This window comes from Zingiber officinale, chromosome 1B, assembly GCF_018446385.1.
Source record: "Zingiber officinale cultivar Zhangliang chromosome 1B, Zo_v1.1, whole genome shotgun sequence".
Taxonomy (NCBI): domain Eukaryota; kingdom Viridiplantae; phylum Streptophyta; class Magnoliopsida; order Zingiberales; family Zingiberaceae; genus Zingiber; species Zingiber officinale.
The window spans coordinates 52081088-52093094 of NC_055986.1; the positions used below are offsets into that span (position 1 = coordinate 52081088).

The 12007-nt window shown below is 38.5% G+C and overlaps 1 protein-coding gene and 1 pseudogene across 1 annotated transcript; one reads left to right on the forward strand and one right to left on the reverse strand.

The window, feature by feature from the left end:
* Positions 1-5303: 5303 nt before the first annotated feature.
* On the forward strand, positions 5304-5452 carry LOC121995212 (annotated as a pseudogene).
* A 427-nt stretch (positions 5453-5879) lies between these two features.
* Positions 5880-10444, reverse strand: LOC122056511 (probable galactinol--sucrose galactosyltransferase 2). The gene is made up of 14 exons (XM_042618489.1): positions 10096-10444; positions 9476-9735; positions 9304-9394; positions 9144-9192; positions 8979-9070; positions 8531-8638; positions 8319-8447; positions 7817-8227; positions 7592-7733; positions 7259-7326; positions 7036-7170; positions 6724-6941; positions 6353-6441; positions 5880-6254 (listed from the first exon to the last, which is right to left on the reverse strand). Exons 1-14 carry the CDS (start codon positions 10404-10406, stop codon positions 5967-5969), a joined length of 2391 nt encoding a protein of 796 aa, XP_042474423.1. The 5' UTR covers positions 10407-10444; the 3' UTR covers positions 5880-5966.
* Between the last annotated feature and the right edge of the window lie 1563 nt (positions 10445-12007).

Consider the following 12007-nt stretch of genomic DNA (forward strand, 5'->3'; position numbering starts at 1 on the left):
ATCGAGCGATCGATTGGGAGGTGCGATTCTGCGCAATAAGCCCTGGATCGATCGGTGAATCGATCCAGGCATTTCCCGAGAGTACAGAGGCGCTCTGGATCGATCGGCCGATCAATCCAAAGCCTCCCCGATCGATTGGGAGCAATCTAATCGATCGGGATCCGCCCGTTGGCGCAGGATATAGCTGTTGGCGAGCGCTTCTCTTGGCAGAACTCACGGCTTCCATCTCTGATCCTCACAGCATCTCCACAGCATCTCTCTTAGGTTCAGATCGCCAGTTCTTGAAGGTTCTTGGAGGCTTGTGCTGGTGCACGTCCAAGTCAAGAGGCGAGGAAGATGTTAGGTTAGGGTTTCGTGTGCAAACTTGTAAGCTTTTGCTTGTATCTTGTTTTCCCTTTCCTTCTTCTTGTACTGAGAGCTTGTAAGGCTTCTCTGCCTTCGGTAGTTACCGTAAAGGAGGATTTTTATTAGTGGAGGGTGTGTGGATCCTTGGATTAGTCACCTCTTCTTGAGGTGGATACCAAGTAAATCCTTCGTGTTAGCATTGTATGTTTTGTTTCTTGTATTTCCGCTGCATATCATTGAAGAAACAATCAACGAAGAGCACGAGGAGCGCGCCGAGCTATTCACCCCCCTCTAGCTACATATTTGGTCCCAACACCTATGACTATCCAGGCAAGAGGTGGTTTCAAATATTTTGTCTCTTTTATAGACGACTATTCGAGATACGGGTATATTTACTTGATGCACCGCAAGTCTGAGTGCTTTGATAAGTTCAAAGAATACAATGCTGATGTGGAGAAACGTCATGGTAAAGGTATCAAGACACTACGGTCTGATCGTGGTGGCGAGTACCTCTTAGGAGAGTTTAGGAGTTACTTATTAGAGGCTCGGATTCAATCCCAACTGTCTACACCTAGTACACCCCAACAGAATGGTGTGGTGGAACGAAGGAATAGGACTCTTATTAAAATGATTAGATCAATGATGGGGTATTCAGAATTACCAAATTCATTTTGGGGATATGCTATGAAAACGGCGATGTACATTCTGAACTTGGTACCTTCTAAGTCAGTACCCTCTACTCCCACAGAATTGTGGAACGGGCGTAAGCCTAGTTTGAAACACATTCAGATTTGGAGTAGTCCAGCACATGTGCTGAAGGGAGACATTGATAAGTTGAAATCATGTACAGAAGTTCCCTTATTCGTGGGATATCCTAGAGGAACGAAAGGTGGTTTGTTTTATAGTCCTAAAGATCATAAGGTCATTGTTAGCACCAATGCCCGATTTTTAGAAGAGAACTATGTAATGAACCATAAGGTCATGAGTAAAATTGTTCTTGAGGAAATAAGAGAGGACACTTCTATTTTAGTACCAACGGTACAAGATGAGATACCACAAGTAACTGCAACACGTGTCATAAATGATGCATAATTACAGGTAGTGCCTCATCGTAGTGGGAGGGTTATTAGACAACCTGATAGATTCATATTTTTGGGAGAGTCTTCGGACTTGATCCCTGGTGAACATGAAGCTGATCCCTGGACATATGACGAAGCACTCCAAGATAAAGATGCAACATCTTGTATGTAAGCTCAATCGGTCCATTTATGAACTGAAGCAAGCTTCAAGATCTTGGAATATTCAGTTTGATAAAGTGATCCAGTCTTATGGATTTATTCAGTGTCCGGATGAGTCTTATGTATGCAAGAAAAATGACGGAAACATTGTGGTATTTCTTGTACTATACGTAGATGACATTTTGCTCATTGGCAACAATGTCAAAGTGTTGTCAGACGTAAGGGTATGATTGTCCAAGCAGTTTGATATGAAGGACTTAGGAGAATGTGGACATATTCTTGGGATCAAAGTAATAAGGGATTGCAAGAAATGTTGTGCTTATCCCAAGCTTCATACATCGATACTATCCTATCTCGTTTTAGCATGCAAAACTCCAAGAAATATTTTCTACCTTTTCGACATGGAGTACCTTTATATAAAGAAATGTGTCCTAAGACATCAAAGGAGATAAAGGAGATGAAGACAGTTCCTTATGCTTTGGTTGTAGGAAGCATAATGTATGCGATGCTATGTACGAGACCGGATATCTGTTTTGCCGTGGGCATGGTTAGCAGATATCAAAGTAATCCAGGACCGGGACATTGGACTACCGTAAAGCATATATTAAAGTACCTGAAAAGGACTAGAGATTATATGTTAATTTACCAGGCAGATGATTTGCTCCCTGTGGGTTACACGGATGCGGACTTCCAATCAAATAGGGACAATAGTAAATCAACCTCGGGGTATGTGTTTACTTTGGGAGGTGGAGCCATAGCATGGAGGAGTGTTAAGTAGAAATGTGTTTCAGACTCCACTATGGAAGTTGAGTATGTGGCAGCCTCTGAGGCAGCCAAAGAAGCTGTATGACTCAAAAACTTCTTGATGGACTTAGATGTGATTCCTGGTTGGCCCAAAGTTATCACAATTTATTGTGATAATAGTGGTGCAGTAGCAAACTCGAAGGAACCATGAGCCCATAAGGCAAGTAAACACATTGAGCGCAAGTATCACCTGATACGAGACATCGTAAAACGAAGAGAGGTTGTTGTCACCAAAATTACATCAGTAGATAACCTGACAGATCCTTTCACTAAGGCCCTTTCGACGAGAGCTTTTGATAGGCATATTGAGGGGATAAGAATCAGATGTATGACAACATTTATGGCAGCATAATCTTTTAATATAAGTGGAAGATTGTTGGGATGTATACTATAAGCCTAGCTTTTATATGAATATTTGTTTTGAAATATTTTGAAATGAGAATCACTTTGGTCAAATGTTTACATTTTATATTTATATATATGTTAATGCAGTTGCCCATTTAATTTATATTGTAGATAACATTGTGTGTGGTGCCACATAGAAGATCATGTTATCGGTTCCTTATAAATTATAAATAGTAGCTCACAACCAAGATGGATTGGGACAAACCATTTGAATAGTTGTAGTGTAATTTGGTATTAGTCTGTCTTAACTATAAAATTACACTAGTACACTATGTGTGTATTGAGCAGGACCATTTGAGGTTGTTCGATTTATACTAACTATATAAAAGAACAGAACCTCTGTTATTATGGATATGCGTCCTCTTAATCCCTATATAATAACAAGCACGTATACTTAGTATTTATTTCTTTAACTTATCAATGAGTGAGAATTATTCGTTAAATCAATAGGCCCAACGAGTTGGGAAATAATACTGTTTATATGGCGTGTTGTTGATTATAGAAGCAATCCGTGTCCTAATTATTTAGGCTGATGATGTCCCCTTGAGGAGCTCATAAGGATTATCATATAAACCCTGCAAGTGTACTTAGTCCGACATGATAATAAAGTTGAATGGTACTACTCTTGGAATCAGATGTTAATTAATTGAGTTGTCAGTAACCCATTTAATTAATGGACATACGATATCTTAAACACGGGAAGATTAACACACTCATGATAAGAAGGAACTCATATTGTAATATGGGATTGGTGCGGTAGTTCAATAATAACCCTTTAGTTGTATGTGTTATTATTGATGGACTTGGGTTAGGTGTTCGGGCCGAACACAGGAAGCCCAAGCCCATCAGGAGGCCTAAACCAATTCCTCCTCTAGGTCCCTATTGTAGCCTCTATATAAAGTCTCGCATCCACCCATCCACAACTTGGTTTGGTTTAACTTAACTTGGTTTGGTTAAACATAGTTTGGTTTAGATTTTTTCTAAACAAAATTCTGTTATTTTTTCTTTCTTTGTAACCGACGGCAAGACTATAAAAAAGAGTAGGTGGTGGCCCCTAAAACATAACTTTCTAATTTTCCACAATTTCCCTTCCTCCTTGTGGCCGACACCCCTCTTCCCTTGCTAGGGTCGACCATATCTCCACCTAGGGCCGACCACATCTCTTCCTTGTGGTCGGCGCCTCTCCTCCTCCACAACAAGGGCCAACGCCCCCTTCCTCTTTTCTTAGGGCCGGCGCCCCCTCCTCCTTGCTTAGGGCTGGTGCCCCTTCTCCCTTGGTGGGCGGCGCCTTGAAGAAAAGAAAGAAGAGGAAGAAGAAGATTAGAAGGTGCCCCATCCTAGAGCCTCCTTTTATAGCCGATGGTTTGGAAACCGAGAAGAGAAGGAGGGTGGTGTTGTCTTGGTAGATCGTCGCCCACACGACTTCCAAGAAGAGGAGAGGAATACGACAGAAGATCAAGAGGTCTTTAGCTATAAAGAAAAGGTGCAACTAGTTCTTTAATTCCGCTGTGTAACTAGTTTTGTTTTCTTTGTATCGATTTTGAATACCAACACAAGAGGCCAGCGATCTTGTACTTCGATCAAGGTGTGCTTTGATCCGTCAAGAACTTGATTGATTGATTAAACACATGTCTAATCGAACATGCGGGTTGCTAGGAAAAGTTCTGTACTTATATAATTTTTTTGTATAGGGAATTTAAACAAAACGAAATTCCAACACCTTCAGAGGTATGGTGTCAAGGACACTTTTTGACACGTCTTATCAAGGAATCTTGGAGATGCATGCATGCCTCGAGAAACGTGCACGCGCGTTCCCGGGAGCCCTATATAAGGGACCCTAAGCTTCGACGGAGGTATGTTGGATTCTACTGTAGCTATTGTTACTCTGCCACTTTCGTTTCTCTTCGTTTCCTTATTGCTTCCGCTGGAGATCTGACTTAAGCGTCGGAGGGCCAACGCCGGGGAATCCCTCCCTAGCTCGGCACTAACGTTTTGTGATTGCAGGTCTCAGTCGTTCGAAGTCTACATCCGGTCAACGTGAGCGCCACGCCCCCAGCATCCATCACTTCGACTCTCGGACAGGATCATCTACAATCACATCAATCAGGGATCTGGAGTTCAATATTTAACTGTGATGTATTATTAGAAATTTGTTTCATTAATCAATCAGTAATCTAGAGTTTGAGACTCAGTTACGACGTATTATTAGAAAATTTTCTCATCAATCAATCTGAGATTTAGAGTTCGAGACTCAGTTGCGACATATTATTGAGAATTTTTCTCATTAATCAATTAAAAATCTAGAATTTTATTTAGTTTTACATCTTAGAATTGATAGCATTGCGAGCAGAGAAGATTCTATAAATATCTTAGGACACTTTTCTAAGCTTTTTGGAATTAATTTTTTATAAGAAGGAGTCTATTACAGTAGCTTGCTACTGGAATTTTCTAGCGTCACCCTAGCATTGTACTATTACATGGATCTGGCACACTCTTACCCAATTTATGGATAACCTTTTTTGGCTAGGATTAAGTATAGTATTTGTTCTTATTAGTTTAATATCTAATATAAAGAATTAAATTAATTTTTACGAAGGAGAGTTCATTATCCGTACACGTTCATGTATTATCTTACACACGCAACTAAGGGTGGAGCCACATATAACTTTGGTGGGACAGTTGTCCCACCTCAAGTTTTTATAAATACTCATAGAGATGTATAAAATTATAAAAATATTAAAGTCTTGTACCATTAAAAAAAATAAAAGTAAAGATAATACTCAAAAATTTAAATTATTTTTGCACAATCGCTAATTTATATTAAAAGTAATCTATGTTAAAATAAATTTTATTTGTCAGGTTCATTTTCATATTATTATACAATTATAATAATATAAATTCATCTTTTTTGGCATATGAAACCAAAAAGAGCCTTCATGAGGTGACTCAATTGTAAATGCATTTTAAATTTTTATGACTGCTTATAATATAACTTGGAGTTTTTGAGATAATTTTTTATTGTATATATATGATTTTTTTTCATTTTTTTTTTCTTTTATGACTAAATATTACCAAAACAGCTCTCACTTTAATAAATTTTGCTTCTTCAACCAAAGCCAAGATTTATATTGAACTATATTTTCTCATGGTTTTCTACATCACTAATTATTGGAATCAAACCTCAAAGAATGCACAAATCTCCCAGAACTCACCCCCTTCAGGAATAATTAGTGTCAGCAAACTGCTGTTATGATCAAACATGAACTCTTCAACAGTGGAATTAATTGTGCATATTTTGGGTTTTATGCTGGAATACGCTCCAAATGAACCACATCCTTTTCCATTGATGAGAATTAAGCACTGAGAAAGATCACTGGCGAAGTCCACGGCTTCAATGGCACCACCAGAATTATACATTTTCATGAGTCCAATTGGTGCAAATTGGATTTTTTGGTTGTAACTCTGAAGAAATGAAAATGAAGAGGCTAAGTAAGATAACGAAAGAATTGTTCAAGGCAAAATTTCCAAATGTATGGTTGCTGTAATGAGGAAATGCTGACCAAGATTGGAGAAATTGTATAAAGTTTGGACTGCAGACTTTTTAGTGAAACATCAAGTGAACCATTCTTAGGCAATCTGGAAAGCGAACCTGTTATTTTGGGGAGAGAGAAAAAAGGAAGAACAAAGAAAATATCAGAATCCTTGAATGTTGATTCACACTTTTTTTCCCCTTTGATTTAATGAAACTTTTGCTTGAATGCCTTCTTTGGAAAGCTATTCTTCAGTTTACTGTTTTTTTCTCTACCATGAACCAATGTGTTAATTATGATGTTTGTATTTAATGGAACAGAATAAAGTGTATAAAAAAAATAATTTTTATGCATATTAGAGAAACAATTAAAATGAATAAGAAGGAAGTCAATCGTATTACCATCAGTGAATGAATATACGGCACAATCACCATTCCAACCATCACCAGCAACATCTTCAAGATATTCAACATCACAGGGGCTAACATGGCCAGTGAGGTACGTTTCCTCTAACATTGCGGTACTTTGAACTTTAGTGGATGGCCATAACCCTGCCCCTTGGCAATTGAAAATTCCAACTATTCCAGTTAATTTATTGTGATTCCATACCTTCAGTAGACTGTTCATTAGAGAAAGACAATGTTATGTGAAGCACAATACTTATTCCTATGAAAAATTAATTCAAGCAGGAGTTGCATAGATGAGAAATATACCTTTTCCCATCCATAACTGGATCATTAAATAGGCAATCATGAGTAGGCCTCCCGGGATATTTGGCTCTGAGAACTGATCCATCAGGGAGTACAAGCTTTCTAAGAAGCTCAAAATCATGTTGATTTGGCTTGTCGCTGGGTTTATACTTTGATCATTACAAATGATTTTTACGAGTTTTATCTAAAATGTTATTGCGCTCAAGTTTTTCGATACAATATGTACCTGATATAGACTCCGCAACCACCTATAGCTCTTGCAGTTGCATGGAACTCTGCTGCATAATGGAGGCTCTGGAATCAAACTTATGGCATGAGAACCAAGAAATAAGAATTGCACAATAGATCATTGTAAAAGAACATTAACATAATGTTGAGGACTACCTAGAACACTTAGTATTGTGATAATCCTGACTTATAAGGGACATCGTGAAATAGCTGCAATCTTTTGATCTACTCATATAAAATCTAACAACTGATAAAATATATTACTTTCTATTTTCACACACCGTCATGTAGGCATTCTACTTTGTTACTCATAAAAGTAGCAAAGACTCACATAGAACATATCCCAGTCCGGCATCATCACTTCGCCAAGAAACAGACTGTTAAATGTGACAGCAGCAACATGCAATGTCTGTGATGACAAGTTCCTTGGCATGTAGTCATCTGAAGCTCTAGTAATAGAACTCACTTTGGAACTGGAAGTTAGAAAGGAATCTTAATGTACAAGCATTGTTAAATAAAACTAAAATAAGAACAGTGGTCACTTGTATGTTTTCACCTGTATATTGAGTCTGTGTTGTGTCCCATGCAACAAATAATACTGTTATCCTTGAAGTTTCTTGAGATGGATTTTTCCAGGGCTTGATGAAAGCGACGAGTCAAGGTTACACGACCACCATTGTTTGATCCAATTGTTTCTAAGACATTTTGTACATCTACTTTAACACCATCTACATTCTGCGACCTAAGATAGCTATGTTGATCGTCATAATACTCAAATATTTTGGAAGGGTCTATCATGCCAACCCCATACTTTTCCATACAGTCCATGGTTAAATCTCTCAAGTGCGAATGGTTTCCTGGTGATTGAACAGGATAAACTATCTTTGAATTGTACTTTTTTGTTTCTGGTGCATCTGGGTCAACTCCTCCCCAATATCCCATTAAAGCATGCCAACAATAGACGTATCTAATTGGTGCTTGATGAAACGATTAAATTGGTTAGGGAAGTTTCTTGATCAATGTACTTGGCAATTGACAGGACATAAAAGAGAGCATACTTGATCCTGTAGGTTTCCTTTACATAGGTAACAAAATCCTTCAAGGAAGTGGTTTTTCCAGTTGAGCCTCCACCAGTTGTTCCCTTGAATTTATAGTTCTCTTTCACACTAACTAATCTTGCTCCATATCTTGATATTTAACAGTAGAGAGTTATGAGACAGACAAATGCATGCTTGTTGGGTCAAGGTTGATTGAGTGTAGGAAAACTTACTGAGATCCTTCGGCGGCTGGTTCACCTTCTTTTTGGAATTCATTTCTTGTGTCTTGCCAGCCATCATCTATTAGGAGGAATTTTGGTGGAGTGCCACCTTCAGATAAACTAGAGCAACACAGATCAGTTATAAGAACCATATTGAAATTGGTAAATATACTGCATAATGTGAAGAAGAAGAAAGACTTAAAATTTGCCACATTTATCTGCAGAGTCAAAATTTGAGATTCCTGAGTTAATTGAAACTAATTAACCACGTTATGGATTTTGAAACAAATTTGTCAATGTATAAATGTGCAACCAAGTTCTATTTGTAGTCTGAAGATTGACTATGAACTATAAAATGTTCACATATAAAATTTAGTGTTACATTGATAGATACAATGATTTTTGTTGGAGACAGCTAGTAATCTACAATAAATATTCAGAAATGCATGAATTAACTGACCTTTTTAGGCCATCTTCAATCCCTTTGGGATGAACATCAAAATAGAAAGCATCCCAAGTACACCAACCAAACCAATCAAGAATGCCAGGTTTCTGTAATAGCAAATTTGGTATCGCAAGTTGGAAAATGCTGATTATTGTTAACCAGTAAACGACCTCAACTTGCCTCTTTTTTTTCACGCACTGAAAAGGTTCCTTTATGTTTTTCTAGCATTCTATAAATGAAAATAGATCAGGAGTTAATGGAGAATTTTCACCAAATTACAAGCCTATAACATTTAATTAATAAAGCCAGATATTCTTCTCTGTATTTGGAGGAGGCCCACATCATGGATTCCTTCATGAGGCCAAAAGGATCCTCGCCATAATTCACAAATACTGATTCTAGGAACTGAGATTCTATTGTTGCTGGATCACCTGAAAGGGCAAACTAAACATAAGGCCTTGCTTAGATATGGTTAAAATATGAGATATCAAGGATGGCTATGAGATATCTACCACTTTCAATGCAGAATTCGAGTTCATCAGAAGAATTTCCTTGCAAACTGCTTCTAAAGCAGCCATCCAACACAGGCAAGAAAAGTATATAGTGTGTAGGATCATGAGAAGTCCTACTGGGGCCTCCATCAACAGCTAAATCATCTGTCACCTCAAGAAGTAACATTTGCGTCTCAAAAGGTACATCACTTCCTGAAGTTCCCCATCGAGGAACCATCCAAAAGATCTTAAACCTGAATAGGCAAAGCAGTCGGTGGTTCCTGCATAGTGAAATCATAAAATATATTTTATGATATAAGTCATTTCTCTATTGTAAATTAGGAAGAAAAAATTCATGAAAGGGAAAACATCCTATTATTGTTTTTTAAAAAAAGTCTCTTTCTGATAAATATCATATGGCAAGGAATTCAGACACATCAAGCCTGTATCTCAAACAGACTGAGCAATCAAAATGGAAGACGATGCAAAGGAAAGGTTTGTGAAATCTGCACCACATTTTGAATCAAAACAATGATGTATTATTCAGTAAAATTACATCTGCATTTGAACGCAGTCAATCATGAGACAGCCAAAAAATTATAAAACGCAAAAGAGAAACATTTTTCCTTTTTACTTTTTACCTCAAAACGCCTAACTTGAAGACGTGCCGGGAGTCCTTTCGATCGGAGACCGCACCCAAGAACGCAGCTGGGGAATCCGCCAAGGGATACGTGGCGACAACGTTCTCCGGGACGCCCGTGAGCGCCTCTCGTCCGTTGATCCGCAATGCGCCGTCTTTGATGAAAGGGGCAACAACAGCTGCGGCGGGCAAGCACACACTGGTCTTCGAAGTCGTTCCTCGGTCGGGTATGGATCCATGTCGATAGAGGAAGGGATTGGTGCAGAGGAAGGAGGAGCAAAGGCGGAGGGGAGGCGGGAAGGATACAATCATGGCCTTGGTGAGCTTGCTGGGAACAGGGAAGACTACAGGAGTTTTATGACCGTTCGGGGTGGGTAAGCAAATCGATGGCGTTCAGCCAATCACAGCCTTTGGATAATGCATCTCTTTCTCTTGGGTTTCTTAAATTAAATGAATAGAAAAGTTTTCGATCAATTTGACTTTTTTTTTCCGAATTAATAAAATATATATATTAGTATGATCGTGCACCCACGTTGTGTGTGTAATATAATAATATATAAATTATTTGAATTTTTAAAAATCCGAATTATTTGGATTTTATAGTGTCATAATAATAACGCTAGAAAATCCCAGCAACAAACTACTATAACGAGCTTCCCTATGCAAAAAAATTATTTTAATTTAATTATTTATAGAAACTTTTTTGATTATAGTGTTGTCAATTCGAAGATATGGGACTAAAGAGAACTATATTTTTTTATATAAAACAAGCAGAGAAAATTAATGATGAAAAAAATTTATAATAATACGCTGTAGCTGAGTCTCGAACTCTAGATCACTGATTGTTTCGCTTGTGGAATTATTAATAAACCTTAGAATTATTTTTAGTGTGAATAAAAAAAAGGACATTAACATAAATATATTTTAGGTTTCACCAAAGTTAGTTAGTAAAGGAGAAATATTTTTAATAAAATAGTAAAATTTAAACAGATCTATCATAAATTTCCAAATTCAACTAATCTATTAAATACTTGTAATAAGTCTATGAAAATACACTCATACTTTATCTTTTAATCCCTAAAATTTTATTTTTTTTCTCTATATTTTTATACCAAGTATTTAGATCTTTGTGAGTAGACCGTCACATGGATTCCATGCAACAAGTAAATTTAAAAAGTATGATAACTTTTGACGTGATATTTCAGTTGCACTAGTAATTCAATCATTATACATGTGCATTGATCCTGTCCGAATCATCGAACCAAAGGACGCTAGGCACGTGGCACGCTCCCAGTCGATGGCGTAGGCATCTGAAGCTCCGGCGAACCTACACAGAAGTCGGGCCGGGAAGGGGTTCCCGGCGGCGACCCTCCGACGCTCAAGTCAGGCGAAGCTCAAAAAAGAAGAAGTGGCTTCAGAATTCGTAGTAGTAAAAAACCGTACCTCCGGCGAGGAATGAGGGCCCTTATATAGGGCAGTGAAGAAGTGAGTGTACACCTACCGAGGTGTACACGTGTCCATGGCCCATACCCCAGTAAGGGCTTGCCAATGAGCTTCCCTAACCCATACTGCTACAGTCTCAGCATGTCCTTGATGGGGCATGGCCTACATGTGAAACATACCTGCTGTCAGAAAAAGACCTCCTTTGTCCTTTTCCCCTTTGCTCCAAATCTAGCGTCTGGGCGGACAACTTCCTCCACATCCGTCCGGACATATGCGATGGTTTACTTGGGGAGATCCTCCATCACGTGCTTTATGGGGACTATTAGCAGTGTTACCTTATGGCTTTGACCGAGCGTGGGGTCCGTTCGGCCCACGACCTTTTCCCCTGAGCGCCGGAACCCTGCTTTCGACAGGGTGCCTTTAACCATCAGCCGTATATCGTCCGGTCGGCAAGCCGATCGGACCCACCC

Excerpts from the sequence above, each read along its gene's own strand:
- LOC122056511 (XM_042618489.1), bottom strand. The coding sequence starts at position 10,406 with ATGATTGTATCCTTCCCGCCTCCCCTCCGCCTTTGCTCCTCCTTCCTC. Across the intron at positions 8,228-8,318 it reads AAGGAAACCTACAGGATCAA|ATACGTCTATTGTTGGCATG; the intron begins GTATGCTCTCTT and ends AGCACCAATTAG. Across the intron at positions 7,171-7,258 it reads GGTTGCGGAGTCTATATCAG|CGACAAGCCAAATCAACATG; the intron begins GTACATATTGTA and ends GTATAAACCCAG.